The 19,934-nt window shown below is 36.9% G+C and overlaps 1 protein-coding gene across 1 annotated transcript in view; it reads left to right on the top strand.

Moving 5' to 3' along the window:
- The window catches only part of grik4 (glutamate receptor, ionotropic, kainate 4), a 353,328-nt gene that overhangs the window by 211,799 nt on the left and 121,595 nt on the right, over positions 1-19,934 (top strand). The window contains exons 4-5 of the mRNA XM_039670727.2: positions 8,934-9,098; positions 14,242-14,339. Coding sequence (XP_039526661.1) covers positions 8,934-9,098; positions 14,242-14,339 — 263 coding nt within the window. The remainder of the gene's footprint in view (positions 1-8,933; positions 9,099-14,241; positions 14,340-19,934) is intronic.

Raw genomic sequence — 19,934 nt, 5'->3', positions numbered from 1 at the left:
ACTTTCATCTTTTAATGAATATAAATAAATGATTAAACGACGCAACATGGGAATACCGGATGTAGGATGATATAGGGGTTGACTAGTTGAAAAGAGTGAATGGCAGGGAGAACAAGCTATGTTCAGGTTGTCTGAAGACTCGTCTTTATTCAGCCAACGGGAAGTTGATTATGTCGATGCATGGATATGCATTCGGATCCCTGGATCTAAGCGACGTGCACATGGATTTACTGGCCGAGAAGCCGGATTTGATTGCTAACTCGTGTGAAGTCGTGGAGCGAGAGTAAAAGGATATATAAACTCAAGAGCGGTTATTGTGGGACTAACTGACTTTGTGGTTTATTTGGTGCAATTTGATTTACTGTGGAAACCTTGATGGACTAAAATGACTTTGACTGTTCATTTGAACTCCTTTTTTCACACAATACTTCCACACTAAGACTATGTGTGAACTGTGTGAAGAAGGTTTTAATATGAAGCCTGCGTTGTTTGCGGTATTGTTTATATTGGGGTTGTGTATGTTTATTATTCCTATTTATTCCAATGGTGATGTGTGATGTGACTAAATTGGTTCTCTGTCATGGTGAATATAGCCTACTAAAATAATTCTTAGAGTCTACTCTTCCAACTTTAAGGGTTCATATTAATTAATTAATATGTGTCCTGTGTTCGCTTTTCCTTCTCGACGTGACTAACGACCCTAAATAATGTTATATCTTGATTATATTTTGGCAGAATAGATATCTCTCTGGCACCCCAACATAAATGAAGTAGGAAAGTGTTACAAAACGAAAGTAAAAGACAGCAGCCCCTCACGGACGACTATTGTCACATATAACAAAATAAAACACAACATAAATTCAGGCCTGAAGGGTTCTTCACTGTCATCTCTCCTCCTTTATGCCTCCACTCCTCCGTGAGAGATATGAAACCAGTGCGTCGCGCCGGTGTCGCTCATCAGCAATCACGCCACCGGCCTCGCGCCTCTCTCTTATGGCCTTTGACTTCGTCCTGCTCGCCACACTTTTATTTTGTGATTATTTTAGTTCCTTTCTGTAAAGCATTCTGAATTGTCATAGTGTATGAGATGTGTTATATAAATAAACTTGCCTTGCCTTGCCTTGCCTTGCCAAAATAACAAATCTATAGGTCAGACGTAAACTCCAGAGAGGCTATTACTGAAACATGATCTTTAGTGGATGTGCAACCAATTAAATGTAGTCCACTGCAATCCTCCATCACACTCTCCATGTGGAAAAAAAAAAAAGATAAGGGGGGACGATTTGGTGCTTAGCTTTGATAATGCTCTATGTGGAGTGCACTCTCCGTGCAACGTAACAAGGATTTGTATGCTTAGCCTTCGGTTTACTGTAGGCAAGATAAGGACAGAGAGCAGAAAATGAGAGAGAGTGGAAGTCTTCATCGTTAGTCTGGGCATGCTGCTATCGCCTGACATGTTTTGTACACTTCATCGCAGGAGGGAATGTCATGACCAAGTAAGGGAACAATCTTTAATTATTGTGATTCCTGTTATTCAGAAAAACACAGGTGAGATGAGGACAAGCATTAACAGAAAGAGGTTGGAGAAGTGATTTTGTTAGTAAAGGATATGTACAGGTAATGTACATCAACAATAAAAGCAAAAATAATACTTTCTACACTATCATATGATCACTATCTCTTTTTACACTATCAAGTCCTCTTAGGGAGTTGGGAAGTCATAAATACAGTGTCAGGTGCGTTCAAGTCACGTTGGTTGTCACTTGGCAAGATGGTGATGTATCTTTTCTACAAAAAAAACACTTAATCTAATTGATTATTTCTAATAATCATGTACTCTCTCTGTTCTATATAGACAGTTACCAGATTACAGTACGTCACTTCTCAGACATTCAACGACCCGACAAACGCAGATTCAACATGTTCTGTTGGAGAAAACAAGCTCCGACAGAAGTCAACAGACACAGTTGGTTAAAACACTGATCCAACAATGTTTTTATTTATTTGATTATCTCCTTGAACACACAAAAAAAAGTAAGGCAGGACTTGTTGACAGGTTGTCCCGCCCTCACGCCAGTAAACACGTCATCAAGGAAGAGAAAAGATGTTGCTGCAAGAGGGAGGGAGGATAGTTTGATTAAATATTACGAAGGCACACGAATTGCAAAAATAAATAAATAATGACGTAGACAGGTAAATCATTTATAATAAATACTGCATTTACATTTTAATTTCATGGTGACTTTAAAGAAATCTTAATTGGTTTTACTTTAAAAAGGAAAAGTCTGCATGCCATTGTTTATATTCAGTTTGATCATACTTATACTGTATGTGACTTTTTAAATACAGAATTCACTTTTTCCTGTAGCAGGTAGAAAGGTGGGACAAAGTGTCACGGGATAGAGCAGAGGCAATCCTGAGCATTGAGCATCTTCCCTTATTTTCTAGTCTGTAGTGATAAAGGGATGAAAACAGGCAACTGATGATGTAAACAATTATCCCTGCACACGCATCCCAAGGGCTGCACTCCAATGGCAGGCTGGATGAGCAATTGGTGCCATTTATACCATCATTATTCCCCTGTCTCTAATGGCCTCTAATACACACACACGCGCACACACAACTATTACTGCTAAACACAGATTCCAATGAAAGCACAAACACACTCAGGCACATAGATCACCCGGTCATGATCAATGAGAGAGAAACTTTCTTAGGCCTTTCCCTCTCATTTATCATTTATCTGAAAAAGCTCTAGTGTATGTCATGCTCTACTACAGTAATAGCTAGATACAACGTAAAACCATGAATTGCAGATTCTTTCACAGCTGAAATGTTAGAGCCAGGGTGTCAGTATAAAGTGTTTTGCCTGTAACTGCGAGTCTGTGGCCCAGCAAATGGTAAATAATGCAGAATGCACACAACAGCCTAGTTTTTCCATTTTTAGTTAACACTGAAATAGATGCTGCACTTTTATACATTTGGGTGAAATAAGTATTTAAAGAAAGAACATTTAAATCAAGACCTAAATATTTAACAATTGGGATTTTATTTTACCACAAGCACTTATGTGCCAGGGGTTGAAACAGATTTGAACTTATTCTTGATTTATCATGAAAAACTCTTATATTTAATATAATAATGTAAACATTTCAGTATTATGTGAAAGTGATTTATATACAGTTTTACAACTCAGGATTTATATCCATTATTAGTGTACTTGGTTACCAAAGAAACAGGAATGTCAGTAAAGTGCATACTTGAGATGAAATTTGAATGTGAAGAAAATATTAGAGAAAAAGTCTAAATGAATATAACAGAATATATTAGTTGCGAGTTTTTCCCTATTAAGCTGTAAGTGTCAATTTATACAAAAAAGTGTGAAAATATATAAGTGTGTTTTTAGGATACATGTTATGCTAATAAAATTAGCATGCATTAGTGTTTAATGATTACTTTACTATTTATGACATTTCCATTACATTTGTAATGCCTGTTTTAATAAAAAAATTTGAACATATGCATTTGATTTAATCACATACATGCACATAATTTATTTCTTCTTTTTTTTTAAGATTGGAAATGTAATGGAAATGTCGGAACCGTTTTAACTCATGTTTTATGAATGGCACTCCTACACTTGCTCTTTTTTGAGGTTGTGCTGTTTGCAGTGTCAGTAATTTATTCGACACTCATCGCTCTAAATCATGTAGTGTTTAAAAACAATTCATATCAGTTACTCATTTGCCACATGTAATTTCTCTAATTTGCTTGCCAATTTTGACAACACAACGTCCTATTAAAAGGTGTAAAAATGATATTTCCAGACACAGAAAGAGAAGTGACTGTGAGGTCCATAAAGTAATCAGCGTTTTGATTTACTGGGACCTTACGCCCTTCAGCGATGGATTCTGTAGTCAACGGCTTGCCCAGGAGCTTCGCTAATTAACGTAATTGCTGAAATTAGACGAGACTTGCTTTTGCAAAAATAAAAATTTAATTAGAACCCATAATTAAAAGCTGATTTACGTGACAGATCATTCCCATTCAAAGATAGATGATATATCCGCTTAAAGAGTGTCAGAGTGCAGAGAAGATCCATACAGAATAACATGGGAACGAGGCTTTCATCAGCCTATTTTTATACAAACAATCAGGCCTTTCCAGATGGAGAGGAATGCGGACTATTAAGCATTATTGATAACCTTGAAATCACTTTTGTCCCAGCTTGATAGCAAACTGAATTTAAATCATATTTAAAAATATCCTGCTGATCCTTCATGTAAAGGAACGGAGGGGTGGAATACTAATATCTAGTTTATTCTCATCAGTGACAAGGGTAAAAGGCCAGTCAATAATAAAGTCAAATAACCTTCGAAAGCATTTTAAGACTCACTATTCATCATTTGACAGTGCAGATCCTTCTTAAAACCGTGATGTTGGCCTCTGAAGTGCTTTATCCTCCCTGGTCTTTACTTTTGCTGTAGTTATATCCTCTTTCAGTCTCTGTGGGATGAAGCGAAGAGCAGATCTGAGTAGGATGCGTGGATTCTAGGCCAGTCAGTGTTAATTTCATTAATTAGTTGTCATTTCATACAGTTGATTGGTAACAAACATCAAGCAGAGCAACAATTGACTGCATTATGTAGCATATAGAATTCCCCTAAGATTCAAGATGTCAGGGCAAAAATGTCCCTGTATGAGTTGTTGTTTCTTATTTATAGCATATGATACGTAGGTCTATAGTTAAGCAATATCACACAAGTAACAAGCACAATATCTCACGACGAGCATCGTTTTTGTCCTGACTAGCACGAGTGCAAGTGTGATATTGTTTTATGTGTTAAGTTGTGTTGTGATTTAGACACAATATTTTCTGTTTGCACTCAATTTTGCCAAAGAAGATATTACATGTAAAGCCAGAGAGCATCTCTGAGTTACACAGATGTGTTTTATTTCTGTAAAATTCGTATTTTGGGAATCAATGGGGTGAACCAAGGATTTAGCCTATTCATAAAGTTGCCTATTCCTGTATGAATCAGCCATTTGAATGGATCATTTAGACATTTACCACAACCTACTGGTTGTTTTAGTTTCTAATTTAGAGTACCTCTTCAGTACTTGTGTAAGTTAAAGCTACACTGTGTAACTCTTTTAGTTTATTCTTAACTAAAAACACTTAGTTCTTTCAAAAATATATGTGCTCATTAATGTATATTTACTTCGTTCAAGTAATAAAGTATTCTCGTGAGTGTATAATATGCCATTGAAAATACATACGGGTAAGGGGATCTAATGTCGGTCGCCATGTTGCCCCTCCATCTTGAAAGTACATTAGCCAAAGAGGGACATACCCATTAATTCAAGCTTCACCTTTCGCGTTTACGTTTGAGTTAACACTCATGGACGAGGTCGAACTGGAAGCCAAGTTAGTCTTGGACTACATTGGCCACCGTAGGCGTTAAACGAAATCGGAATTGAGAGGAACAGAAACCATGCACAATCTCCATTTTCCAGCATATACTAGCAATACATCCTATAGTCACATTGTGTACAACATCAAACGTTTTTATGTTTGGTAAAAGTTAATGAGTATGCTCTTTAATTGAATTAATGTTGACAGTTTATTTAATGTTAATTAGTCTTGTATAATAGCTGTATAAATGTCTCAATACAGACTGCCGCTTTGATGCACTTCAAGCCTCATTTGGATCTAGTGTTTTAAAGGGAAAAGCATATTAAATGGCAGTTAGTGTGCTTAAAGTTGATGCAATAGTCCATTTTATCTGCATTCAGACACTCTGGTTGATTAAGTGTGTGATGGTGCTTATTTAATAGGCTCTTGAACAGTGGGCAACCCATGATGAGTTCCTCTCTCCTCAGAGTACCTCCATCCTCCATGGCTGGTTTGTTTACCCTACTGTTAGCCAATGGTCCCGTTAGAGCAGCAGCACAAGGTGATTTTGAGAGTTTAGTAGTTTTATTATGGTGGCAATGTAGTGTTGAACAGGCCTTTGGGACATACTATAAACCTCCCATGAATTGTAACATCTAATGGTTTGTTTTAGTGTTTCTATAGCCTGAAGGATACGTAGTGGTTTGTGAGCTACACAGGTTAATAGGTAGGTAGAAGAAATATAGTGTAAGAGAATCTAACTGTAAGAGACGGAGTACACAATAATCTGACCTGCGTCAAATCAAATAGTCTCGCGTGATTTACCTACAAAATAAAAGCCTGGAAGCTAATGGTATTTAAGAGCTTTAGTGTTTATGTGATGTTTGAATCCAATTTGCGCTATATGCAATTGTCCAATCTCCATTTTCTGTCTTGCTTCATTTACCTGTCAAATAAAGGTCAAAACACACAAAAGTTTCTGTCTTTTAGAAACTGGGGTGCTTTTCGTGGCTACAGGTTTGAATCGACCATATACAGTCATATCTAGTTTTCCAATTTTTAACGTTGCAATTTCTTGTCTCGTTTCATTTACTTTCAAATAAAAGTCCAGAAGCGTATGTCATTTAGCTGAGGTTTTTGATTTCATGATCTTTTTACTCTGCAGTTTACTGTCTATCTTCACTTACCTATGTCAAAGGCCCAAAAGCCCAAAAGCTTCTGCTATTTCAGAGTTGTGGTGCTCATATTGGAAAAACAGGTTCGAGTCTGACCTGCAACGTCAGATTGCCCTATTTTTTTGTTTAATTTTCTGTCTGTCTTTACTTACCTCCAAAAAGGTAATAGAAAAAATATACATTTGCACATACAATTGAATTTTTAAACTCACATTGCTGCACATGCATTTCTGTATAGTATCAAGATGTACTAAGGCAAGGTCAGTGCTGGTCATGTCATAACCATCAGCCCTGGTATCCATATACATTACACAATGTGTTTCATGCCCCGGCACGCGCTACTGCTCACCATCGATTCCTCTAAAAGGTTCAGCAGCTGAGCCAAGACTGGAAGATTGAATAGAACCTCGGCTGCAGCGGACCTCCACACTTCTCCGAGTCTCATACCGCAGTGCCTTTAAAATGTCATTGCCCTGCCACAGATCTCCCTCTCTGATATTTTTACCCTGCGCTAGGATTCCATTTAGCTCTGGCAATTCCAGTTTCTTGCTTTGACATCTACATTTGTGAGCGCGGATTGGGGACAAGAACAGAACCCCAGGGCTCTGTGTGGGGCCAGTGTTTCCATTTGGCGCTCTTTGTTGTGAGATTTAGGGGTAAATGCTGGGAGAATTGCCCAGTTTGAGCTTTCTCCAATTGTGCTGTGGGAAACAGCCTTTTGCTATTGGCTGCGATAGAGAAGAGGGCGTTGGGGAAGATGATTTAACTTAGTGTTGGAGATGGACAGTCTTCTGTATGGGCAGCCAGTACTGAAATTACCATATTTTCTTTGCAATCATTTTTTTAGAGGATGACTATTTTAATGCAAATGAATGTATGCTGTAGTAATGCATTTCCCATGGACATTCATCATGACAGGTATTACGGATGGGAAAACCTCTGTAAGGAATGTGGCTTTGCCCCTAAGGTAACAGTGCATTAATTGATAAATATATATATATATATATTTAAAAGGCTCCTGTGAGTAGACAAAAATCTATGTTTTCTCCGCGAAGAATGCATTAGCTTAAATTGGACCCCTGTAAATTGTAATTTAATTGCTTTTTACCCAAAAGCACATTAAAATTGCAGTGTGTGTCTTAACTGCCATCACTGCTTTGCCGCAAGCGAATACGTTTAATCTCATTTACAACATACCGCGGATCTCCATTTACCATCTCTAAACAAACATCTCGATATTTATGGCAGTCTTAAGTGGATTGTTATTTATAATGTCCTTTTTTTAATAGGAAGACTCTCATGGCTGATTCAGTCTTGTTTGAACTCGATCATTAAAGCATTCTGAATCACAGAATTTTAATTTATGCATTATGCAATTTGTTTTTGTTTTCTGTATGATTGTACAGTCAAAGAATAAGAGGTTTGTGCTTACTTCCACTGGAATATTTAGCATGATCTCTTCTAGCATACTGTTTTTGTCAGGGTTTGACAACTGGCATTAAAAAAATCTTGCACAGTTCAATCATGTCACAAAATCAGAAGAGTCTCAGAAGAGCTAATTATGTGTTGGCTTACAGAATGGTGCCAAAATAAACCATTCCGATATGCCAGCCTGACAGGTAACAGAAATATTACAAGGATAGTTTCAAAATAGGGTGACATTCATCAAAGGGGACAGACACTCACCTAGAGCTGTGTTGATGTGATGTTAAGTGCTTGCATTAAGCTTTCTTTCTGCGTTTTTGTATAAAAAGCAGTACTTCTGTTATTGAACCGGTGTCAGACATCATTAGGCTTTACTTGCGTCAAATATTACGGTGATAAAAATGTAAATGGTATTTGCTTTACATACAGGTAGATTTTAATATCTGAGCTTCAGATTCTGGCTGTGATATATATTGTTGCTAAGCTTTAAGTCAACTCACCATGAACTAGTCAAATTCAAAGCAGGTTGAACATGATATGTCTTCACGAAAGTGGGCGTACTTACAATATATAAATTTTAATGGCTCCTGTGAGTTTGTGGGAAAGACAAAAATCTATGTTTTCTCCGTGAAGAGTGCATTAGCTTAAATTGGACCCCTGTAAATTGTAATTTAATTGCTTTTTACCCAAAAGCACATTAAAACCTGTCAAAGAACAGCATTAACCTCGTCTACTGTAAGTGAAGAATGCGCTTTTAATTTGTGCACAAGACGACCCAAACACTCTTGTTTCTAGATTCCCATGATTCCGCATTGTGTTGAATGATTTTTGTTGCTCCTTCAGGATTTCTTAATCTCTTTTGTCACAGTTATGATTGTCAGACTATCTGCTTTTCTCACTTTCTGGGTCTTTCTCTGTCTCCTTGAACTATTTCCCAGCTGCCATTCTTGATGACCCAATGGAGTGTAGCCGCGGGGAGCGATTGGCCATCACTCTGGCGAAAGAAAGCATCAACCGTTCCAGCAACCGCTCCACCACAGGCAAACTGGAGGTGGACATCTTTGAGCTGCTCCGAGACAGTGAATACGAGACAGGAGAAACTAGTGAGTATTCATATATATTATAAGATTTCAGAGGTGCGCTCAGTAGTTTTACATTGTGTAATTTTCATACATTACATCTAAAGAAATGTATAGTATTTTAATATATTTTATTGAATAGTTTAATTTTATTTAGTTTTAGTTATATATATATATATATATATAAATTGTTTTTTTTACAGTATATATTCAATTAAATAATATATTAAATATTGCTTTTTTGAGACAAAAGTTTGCACCCTTGCATTTCTACAGATGAACAGGCAGTTATGGACCATTTTGCAAGATGTAAACAACACTTGTCCAGAAACACTTCCTGTTTCAGTTTGTAACTGTTTTCTTTATTTCACATGTAAAGAAAACATCTTAAAGATGCTGTTTAACTTTTTGATTCAGTTTTACATGATCTGTTGCTTGTATTTTATCCCAGCTTTTATGTAGTGTTAAAAAACTGAAACAGGAAGTGCTTCTGGACCAGTGTTGTTTACATCTTGCAAAATGGTCTATAAAACAGGTTGCATGCTGTATTTGTCCGATCAATGCTGTTAACCATAAATATGCAAATAAGAATATTAACCCAGGTTTACAAGTGTACAGTGTCAAATCGCACAACCTTGCAGCCCAGAATTAATTACCAACCCAGAATAAAGTATGAAAAGTGGGAAATAGGGGGGTATGGCATCTTATGCATCTACAGAAAATCCAAAATGCTGCAGCGAAGACGATAAAGTCAGCAAAGAAATATGAATCTGCGACTCCAGTTTTAGCTGCATTAAAGTGTTGCCAGTAAGTTTTAAAATTCTTTATAAGATTCTCATACTTGTTTTTAAGGTCTTGCACAATTTGGCTCCTGTGTATTTGTCCGGTTTGGTGGCATTTTATATCCCCGCTAGATCCTTGATCAGAAAGTCAACAGCTACTTTGTACAACCAGGACAAAATATAAACATAAAGGTGATAGAGCCTTTTCTCAAGCTGACCCTGACCCAAGCTGAGGTCTGACAAATTTGTACCCAACACTTTTGAATATGCGCTTCCGAATGCATCTCTGTCGCCAGCACATTTCAAACCAAACCATGTTCAAAGCTATGTTAAAACAACATCTTCTAAATTCTTATGGAGAATTTTCTTAATCGGGTTCTTGTCCATGTGTGTTTATATGATGTGGTCATTATCTTCTTTTTTGTTCCATCGAAGAAAGAAAGTCCCTCAGGTTTCAATTCTCATGAGGGTGAGCAAATTATGACAGAATTTTCAATATTGGGTGAACTATCCCTTTAACCAACTGAATTCACGTGCACAATATAAATATACTAGGAACTGTGATGCAGCATTTTCTTATTCCATGCATTTGTTTTACTTTAGTTTGAACATTTTTTCAATGCTCTTTGGCTTTGACTTTCACAGCTGTCCTTTAGCTTCACAACGTGAATAATGATCCCTTAACTGTGGGGGTTTTATTCAGAGGTTGCAGGTATTATAATGATTCTCAGGTTGAGGCAAATTGTGAAATAATTGTGTCCTCGCGACTGGAGTGCATTCCTCCAACAAAAATCATGCACTGAACTTACTGTTCTTACTAAAGCAACAAAACTTTGTTTTGTCTTTACTTGTGAGCACATCTCTGGTGTATTGTTTTCTTTTATATCTTATAAAGAAAAATCTTTTTTTTAATCCATCATTGCCTTGTAAGTGCCTATGATACATCCGTAATAAATTAGCATGTCTATCAGTTTCATCTCTCCATTTGTACTTGGTTGGTAGATGATGTTTTTTTTGTTTTTGTTTTTTGAAGGCATCATTATGTGATGGCAATTAAATGAACCTGTGATGATTTTTCTGAGTCAATAGCTATGCAGGCATTTATTAGAGCATTTTTCTCCCTTGGTTACGGGGAGGTCACTATCAAAGGCCAGCAAATACTCCATAAACAAATTAACACATTAGAAGACAGTTTTGTCAGGCATATTTTATTTACACTATTAAACTCCAACATGAATTGTTGTTCATTTTGATCTTTATCAGTCTGAATTGTTTGCTTATTTGACAACTTACTTGATTAGTGACATTGAAATTTGAAAGCAGAATCTGAAATATGCTTAATTTTTATGTCATTTTAATTTTTATCATAACAACATTTATTTTGGTTTTACATTTTTGATAATTTGATAAATTATCAACATAACAATTTAGGTGACAATTTATCCTGAATTTCCTTTTGCTTTAATGACTGCAGCATGCAAGCTGCATGAACCCCTCATGTTTTTGTAAAACCTGAGCATTATATGATCCACCTTGATTTGAGATGGTCACATGATCAAAGTCAAAAAGTATCTTATTTGATTAGTGACCTAGAAATTGTGCCGAATCTCAAACATACTTTTTTCATTATAAAACAGCATTTTGTTTTAAATTTTACTAAATCATAACTCTGTCTGTCTGTTATATTTTCTGGTTTAAATTCCATTTCGAATCTCGGCTCAGACTTTTGAACTTCGCTCTGCCTTTAAAATTGAAACCGTCAATCAGCGGGTTTCAAAAGAGTATTTCTTTAACAGCTGCCAGTCAATCTCTGTGTGCTTTTCTTACACTGAGGCCCTAAATTTAATAATGTTTCCCTTTTGAATCTTGAATTAAATATGGTTGGCGAGAACAAAATAGAGTTGCTCACTCACAGAGGGATATTAAACTTGAATGAGGTTCATTGTTGTCAATGAAAGTATACGGCACTAAAGTCAGGAGAAGACAAGCTGTAAATTAAACAATCAGAGCTGTTGAGGCAGGAAGAAGAGCCACTTCTGGTTTCCCTGCATAGACGTATGAGTTCGCACCATTAAAACACCCCTCCTGATAGATATGAACAGCTGTCTCTCTCTCTCTTAGGTTGCACCAACCTGCTAATTCAGCATTGTAATAGCTTGCAGAATGCAGGATTGAACTAGAAACGGATCAGTGACACTCCCAGGAAGGGAGAAATGTCACAAAGCCGCTACCTGCCCTACTATACTCTGAAATTGCTGAAGCCTGCATCTTCCCACATCCCACATTGTGTGTGGTCTGCATACTAATATGTGTGATCTGAAGTGAACAGAGACATATTAAAACCAGCCACAATATATGGTGCCTACTCAATCCACAATGGATTCATTGTCCTTTTCCAGACCAGCCGTGCAGGAGGGTCATGCCAAAAGATTCTACTCTAGTCAGTTATAACTGTGAATTACCTGACCCCCCTGACTAATATTAAAGGGATACTCCACTTTTTTTGGAAATAGGCTCATTTTGCCACTCCCCCAGAGTTAAATAGTTGAGTTTTACCGTTTTCAAATCCATTCAGCCAATTTTCTGATATTTAGAAGAATATCAATAACCAGACAGTTTCTGGTCTCATTGACTTCCATAGTATATCTTTTTCCTACTATGGAAGTCAATGAGACCAGAAACTGTCTGGTTACTGTGACGTCACGCCAGGTTCAGTGGTAGGCTGCTGCAGTTGCCGCAGAGCAACCAATGAGCCTGCACTAGGTCTGTCAGCTGCTGCACTGCGTTGACAAAGAATGCAAAATTAAGGATAATTTTTGGCTTCAATATCTCGAGAAAAGATGACTTGTGCAATACGAGGAAGAAAACAATGTAGTAATTTATGGCAGAACAATGAGCTCATTAAAGTAATGAATACATGTTTGTTAACAAATTAAAGCTGGATGCAGTACATTTTGATTAGATATACAGTACATTATAAAAAAAAAATTAAAAAAAAAAACTTTTCTCGCCACCTATGGTTCTATTAAGAATCTTAAACATCATTTCCAATACATAAAAGGTTATTTTTTTTTGTGGGGAAGAAAAAAAAAACTATTATTAAAATGCTATTCACACTAAGATGAAAAAACAAAGTTCACTGAAAGGTTCTTTTATGGCATCATTGCAAAAGGCCCTTTTGGAATGTTTATTTTATATTATGTGTCACGAAATCATATTAATGACAATAAATCGTGAGATTAAGTGTAATTCATTATTACAAACAATTGAACCCCCTATTTAGAGGGATAACAATGGATCTACACAGCAAGGTCGTCATGAATTCATGAGGGCATCTATCCAGCTACATTTGATTTCCAAACTGAGAACAGTTGACCTGCAGAATTGACACTAATGTACTCTGTAGCAGTGTGTAGTGAGCCTAAAAATGCAGCTCATCACCATTTAGGGCAGTGCAGAGATGTGCTTGCCATTTATTTCGGGGGGCGAGTAGCAGAGGTTTCCAGTGGTTTCTTCATTTGAACTGGTTACAATGGGATGAGTTCAAGAAATCTCTGCGTCTGCAGGTGTTTTGTAATAACATTGTTCCCCCCCCCCCCCCCCTGCATGACCTGCTTAAGTGGTCAGAGCACCAATATCTAGCTTATAAACTACCCACACCATCATAATTAAAACAGAAAGAGATTATAAACCCATGTGAAATGACACTCTCTTAGAGTTCAGACCGATGCCCTGTACGTGTGCTGGAGAGTCAGAAACAAATCTATCTCTCACTCCTCCTTCTGCACCTAATCGCAAATATAATTTCAGGACACACTTCACTCAAAGGTCAGGTAATAATACAATGTAATTTTGTGTGAGAGACTGAAAAAGAGCAGATTAATAAGAGTGCTAAGCTCCAGATAGGCTAGATTTTGATTATAGTGAGCTCTTTAAGAAGCTCCCTTAAAAGGGAATTATTTGAGTTTTGCTAGTAATTTTAGAACAGATTGAAAGAATACCAAAGGGTCAGGTTTTGGCTGATTAGCATGGCCCATTAGCCCCTGCTGGTAGATGCAGTAACTGCACCATCTGGACCCCAAAAAACATATTTCTCTATTGAAGGTCATTCTGAAGTAGGCGTATATTCTTATGGAATACAACTGTTTGCAAGCCACTTATAAACTGCAATTATATCATTATACTATAGTGAGTGCCAATTAAACATCATCTGCGCCAGCCAGACGACTGGCATTGAGACAAATGGGTATGACTCGTTGTACTCTGGGTATTATAGACTTCCATCCTTGATTGAAAATAGGGCTGCAGAACATCTTGCATCTGGCTTTCCTTCTGCTCTCTGTCTGTAATAAATGACAGTTGGTCTTTCTCTTGCCTATTGACAGTGTGCCAGATCATGTCCAAGGGGGTTGTGGCGGTCCTGGGCCCCTCTGCCAGCCCGGCATCCAACTCCATCATCAGTAATATCTGCGGTGAGAAAGAGGTGAGTGCTGGCATTGGCTCTCTTTTGTCATCAGTGCAACCTAAGTCCAGATCATATTATTAAGCAATCATTCATATCATTACTGTAATGACCAGGGGCTCGTTCTTCGTACGTCGCTAACTCAGTTAGCTGGATTTGATTGTTGGCGATTTGGCATGATCTTGGATCGTTTGGTTCTTCGACGCTCATCCTGGACTTGCTGTCATAGCAACAGGTCCGTCAGCTTGAACCTGCTCGCGAGCAGGCTTATTTCATGTAAACAGGATAGATCGCGGCTGATACGGGAAGTCCTTCAGCGCAGCGCGATAGTGTGTAGCCTAATTTCTGAGAATTATTTTTGTTTTCTCGTGAAACGATCGTCGTGAGGGTGTCGTTTAAATACATTATTATTTTGTTGGAAATGCACATTAATGTTTGATTCGATGTCGGGCTACAACAACAGTACAAAATGTTTGCATTGCCCTAAAATTATTTGCGAGTGGTTTCCTTTACACTACTGGAGATGCGGAGAACTTGATAAGCTTTCTGTCGTGCCATTCACAAAGTAGTGCTCTTAGTTTTTGTTTTTTTTTGCCACAATGACATGAGCTTTGGCCAACTAAAGGGAAGATTTCAGGGTCTAAAAAGCCTGAGGGTTGCACCTGACAGGGCCTGTGACATTGCATGTGCCATATTACACAACACTGCCAACATCAGAAAAAAAAAAAAAGTTTCATTAAGCCTAAAATAAAAGACAAGACAAATTTGCAAAACTCTATTTGCTTAGAGTTTTATTTCAATTGTTCTTTGTAAAGAAAAGCCAGTTATTCAGTCATCTTTTTAAAAGATATTATGCAAGGTCAGCAATAGTACTCTGTGTGATTTTACTCTGAAGTTTATTTTGAAGCAATTCTATTTCTAGTGCAATTTTTTCTTAGTCAAGTTCTGTTTCTCCCCCTGATTTTAGTTTTTTCAAAATACTCTATTTTCTGTTGAAGACTCATATAGGGGACGAATTTAACCCTGTGTCGTTTGTGTCACACATGCCTCATGCAACAAATAAAAAGCAAAAGTTGTCTCTACACTGCCCACCCCTGTATCACTGCTGTGTGCAGACTCTTCTGTAGGCCTTTCTGTACATGTGGACTCCTCTCAGAAATAACAGGCATAGGCACAAGTAGAAATCAATTAAAGCCATCAATTAAATTAAAGTTCTTCCTCCAAAGGACAGTCATCTGAGAAGTTTTCTTCACTCTCCAGTGCAATGTGATTGATAACTCATGGCAAAATATTTTTACATTAACATAAGTTTATCAGTTTTTACTTTCAAAAGACAAAGCAATTTATCATTACTCAAGATTTAACAGCTGAAATGACTAAACCAGCCAATTTGGATTATAGGTCTACTTCATTTAATGCAGCAACAAATTATTTCATAGTGTACAAAGATAATTTAAATCTCATTTCCCAGTGATGAAGGTGTTGCTGCTGCTGGTCCCTGATGTGTGTCTGGAAGAGCTGAACCCAGGGATGCCCTTCACAACAGGGCAATTCACATTCAACCCAAGGGTCAGCTCTTCTGCCAGGGTCAGGAGCATCATTATTATTTTTTTCTCAGCCTTTTTCCTGGTTGCTTTTATAAACAGACAATCATTTATTTAACAGTGCCTTTTTAAAAGAGACTAGTAGGCCTATAAGGCCTAAAATTACCATTAAGTAGAATATTTTTGTACTTCACTTTGACCATGTCCATTATTATAGTGCGGTGACTCGACATTACAATGAACAAAGTAATTATGAAATTATGAAAATAAAAATAAAATAATAATAAGTTATTAAAACATCTAACATGGTCACCACAAACGCATTTAATTTGTCTTCTAGTTTTGCCAGCACTCTCTCCTGGCTTTTGCACACTTTGAGGTGTTCCCTGGCGTTTTAATTAAAGACTGAAATTCGGCATAACCTTGCATTAAAAGCGCTTGCTCTGCTTGGGAGAAAAACTGGGCGTGTTCTTTGGCCATGCTGAACAGCCAATAGCAGCGCTGCTGATCACCGGTTCTGCTATCGATACATGTACCCTTTTAAACCAACGCGAGAACGCGCAGTTATCTCAGATAACTCAATCCAGCGATACTAATCATAAACAACAGGTGTGTTCGAAGAACCCAATTAGCCGAATCATGATTAGCACGATGATATCATCTTAGCAACGTACGAAGAACGAGCCCCAGAGCAACACGCTCTAAAAATGATCCCCAACCACAGCAGATGAACACAGTGACCAAACAGTGAATGTTATGCTGTGACTACAATGTGCTGCTCTAATTAATAAATACGGAAATGATTATTGACACATCGTGCTCAACAATCCCACTGTTCTGAAGTCAAACTTGAAGGGGGATGCGAACAGACAAAGTCAATTACTAAGGGAAGAATTAAATAACGTGGATTAACAAAGAATTTATATTGATCAATTGTTTGGAGCAATTTCTCACTCCATCAGACAGTAAAGGGAAACGTTTGAACACAGAGAACAAAAAGGAAGCTGGGTGAAGTGGAATATTTATCTTCAGTTACTTGAAACTGCAAACTGCAAATCTTAATTCCAGTTGTCATATGTATATACTGTAATGTATATATTAGTGGATAATGTTGTCACAAACCCTCGATTCTAAACAGTCTAGTGCTGGGGCTGATTTTATATTTAGATTTTCTTCTAAAGAAGCAGTCAGAGGAATATATTACTATCACACAGGTGATGAATAATGCAGCTTGAAACAAGTTTACTGTGCGTACTCAACTGACTAAGCATCACTCCTTAATGTCTTCATAATTCATAATCAGTGGCAACTCGCCTTCCAAAGTGAGCAACGAGCATAAATATTCATAGTCACATCTTATAAATGACTCCTTAGGTCATAGATGAGGCCTTGTGTAATGAAAGTTTAAACTTTTACATCAGCTATAATACACCTTGATGAATATTTATAATGCTGACATTTTATTTGTTTTCAGGAGATGTTATTTGTCTTGTCTCTGTGTGATGCAGGTCATGGTTTGGTTAGCGCTGCGGAGGTTGTAGCTGATTTGAGATGATGAAATTGGGGGTCAGATACTCTCTGTCCTTGTGAATGGGGAAAAGTCATTCCTGTTATTGTATTTTTAAAAATGGTATGTCTATCTCTAATGGTCTAAGGGCGGAGGGGTGTGTTTGTGTGATAGTCAGTGAGTAAGTGCAAAACAGGAAGTAGTTTGTAGTTTGTATGCTTCTTCAGGATGTTTGAAGGGACAATTTCAAATGTAGTTGAAAACAGGGTTACCAGGTGTCTGTGAACGATATTTCAAGGACCATTAAATTTTTTTTGCATTATATCAATATTTTCATGGAGGTCATCATAATACACCATGCTTTCGGAGTATTCTGGTTTATGCTGGTTTATTTTGGTTTATGTATATGAAGAGTTCAGATGCAAAAGCCTCTAAATGCCATTTGAAATTTTCTTCTAAAATAATCATTTTTATCAAGCTTGTATATTTAAGTTCAGTAATTTCACTTAAATGGCAATGAAGATTACCTATTAATTGTCATTTAAGTGGAATTACTGAACTTAAATATACAAGCTTGATAAAAATGGTCATTTTAGAAGAAAATTTCAAATGGCATTTAGAGGCTTTTGCATCTGAACTCTTCATATATGATATGGATATATTTAAATAATTTTTCACAAAAACGTTTGAGACCTACTATGATTACTTTTTATTTTGGGTAAAAATGACAATTACATTCATATTAATAGAATTACAGTTAACCCTTTCATACTGTACATGAATTATAAAAACCTCCGTCAGGATTTTTTTCCTTTGTGTTTTTTTTTTTTTTTTTTTGTATTGCTCTTAGGGCATGAAAAAACAAGATTTGGGAAAATTATTATTAATTTTTTTTTTTTTTTTTTACACATTTTTCAAAAAGATTTTCAAATGTGTTTATGGTTTAAACTGAAGAGATACTGTATTAAACATAATACAATAATCAAACAGATATAGGGCCCTATCTTGCACCCGGCGCAGATTACTTTTTACACTGATGCATGTATCATTCCTATTTTGCACCCGCGCAAAGCCGGTTTTTCCCTCCACAGACGCACGTCGGTAAACTAGGAAATGAACTTGCGCTCCCTGGATGGGTCGGCGCAAAAAGGAGTGTGTTTCGGTGCAAACATTCCCTGGTGATATTTTGCAGTTCCAGAAAACAATTCCACCACTGACCAGAAAAAAAAACTGGTCTAAAGTCAGTGGCGCATTGTGCGTTGTTCATAATGCTATTTTAAGCGCGCATGCTTGGCCATAATGTAGCGAGTGCACAACGCGCGTACACTTTGTTTCTCCCAACATCAACACAGATGCAGCAGTTTTTATTTTTGCAAATCATACATTATAAGGGAAAATATTAACACATGAGGGAAATCATTGGTGTCCATGAAGATGATTAATCAGATTTTTATCGCAATTCTAAAATTAAAACTTGGAAAATGTAACTGTGATATGACTCATTACATATTGCTTAATGCTCGATTTTATATATATATATATATATATATATATATCAAATCGACACACAACAGCTGGTTGCAATGTATATAATGATGCACCAGGGTCCAATGTAGACATTGATGTCCAACTATGCCATCAAAACCCGTGCAAATTTAAGAATGCTTTTTTAATAGCTGTCCACGGTAGTGACCTCTCTGCGTGAATAAGTAAATACAGTAATACAGTTTTATATGTTAGCATTAAAAAAGTATATATAAATAAATGATTATTATTATTATTATTATTAATAATACATTCTCAATTGACATTCTTCATAGCTTTCAAGAGATTCACTCTTGTACAATTTAATTTACTTGCTCTGTGTGCAGACACACGTAGAACATATTCATTTCTCCCAGTGTGTTTGCGCTTGATTGCAAGCTTGCATGTTTGTAATATGTGAGGGTAATATATATATCATTCGTTTTGTATTATCTGTATTTCCACAAAGCTGCTCTGAGACTGACAGTTCAGGCTGAAGATAGAAAGAAAGTACATGATGAACCTGTACTCGTTTCATCATCACGACTGCTCAAGATGCTCTTCCACTCATGTAATGCAATGATGGAGTTTCCCGTCTGACTTAGAAAGAAAAGACAAATCTTCTTTGAGGGTCTGGAGTGTGGCTTTTTCCTTCTATCATTATTACTTATAAATGTTTGTTCACAGCATGCTGTCACTTTCCCTTCACACAGAACTTATTTAATCCAACATCAAGTGATGGTTGTAAAAAACGATAATGAGAACAGCCAAGTGATTTTGCTTCTTGTTAGTCAAGTACAGGAATCTTTTGGCAAACAAGAGTTGTTGACTAGTCCATATGTTTCCCCAGGGATCTTGAGATTCTGCTACAAAATTACATAGTTATTCAAGTCAGTCACTAGAGAAAAATATGTACTTGTTGGCCCAAAAAAAAAGGTGAGCGGAGAAGAGGTTTTCCTCTAATTTCTCATAAATATGAATGATGTGTTTGTTGTACAGAGAGTGTGGCAGATGAAAGCTTCAGGAGCCACTACAGTAGCA

This window comes from Pimephales promelas, chromosome 16 (assembly GCF_988280905.1).
Source record: "Pimephales promelas chromosome 16, fPimPro1.hap1.1, whole genome shotgun sequence".
NCBI lineage: Eukaryota > Metazoa > Chordata > Actinopteri > Cypriniformes > Leuciscidae > Pimephales > Pimephales promelas.
This window is presented reverse-complemented; position numbering and strand designations above follow the sequence as displayed.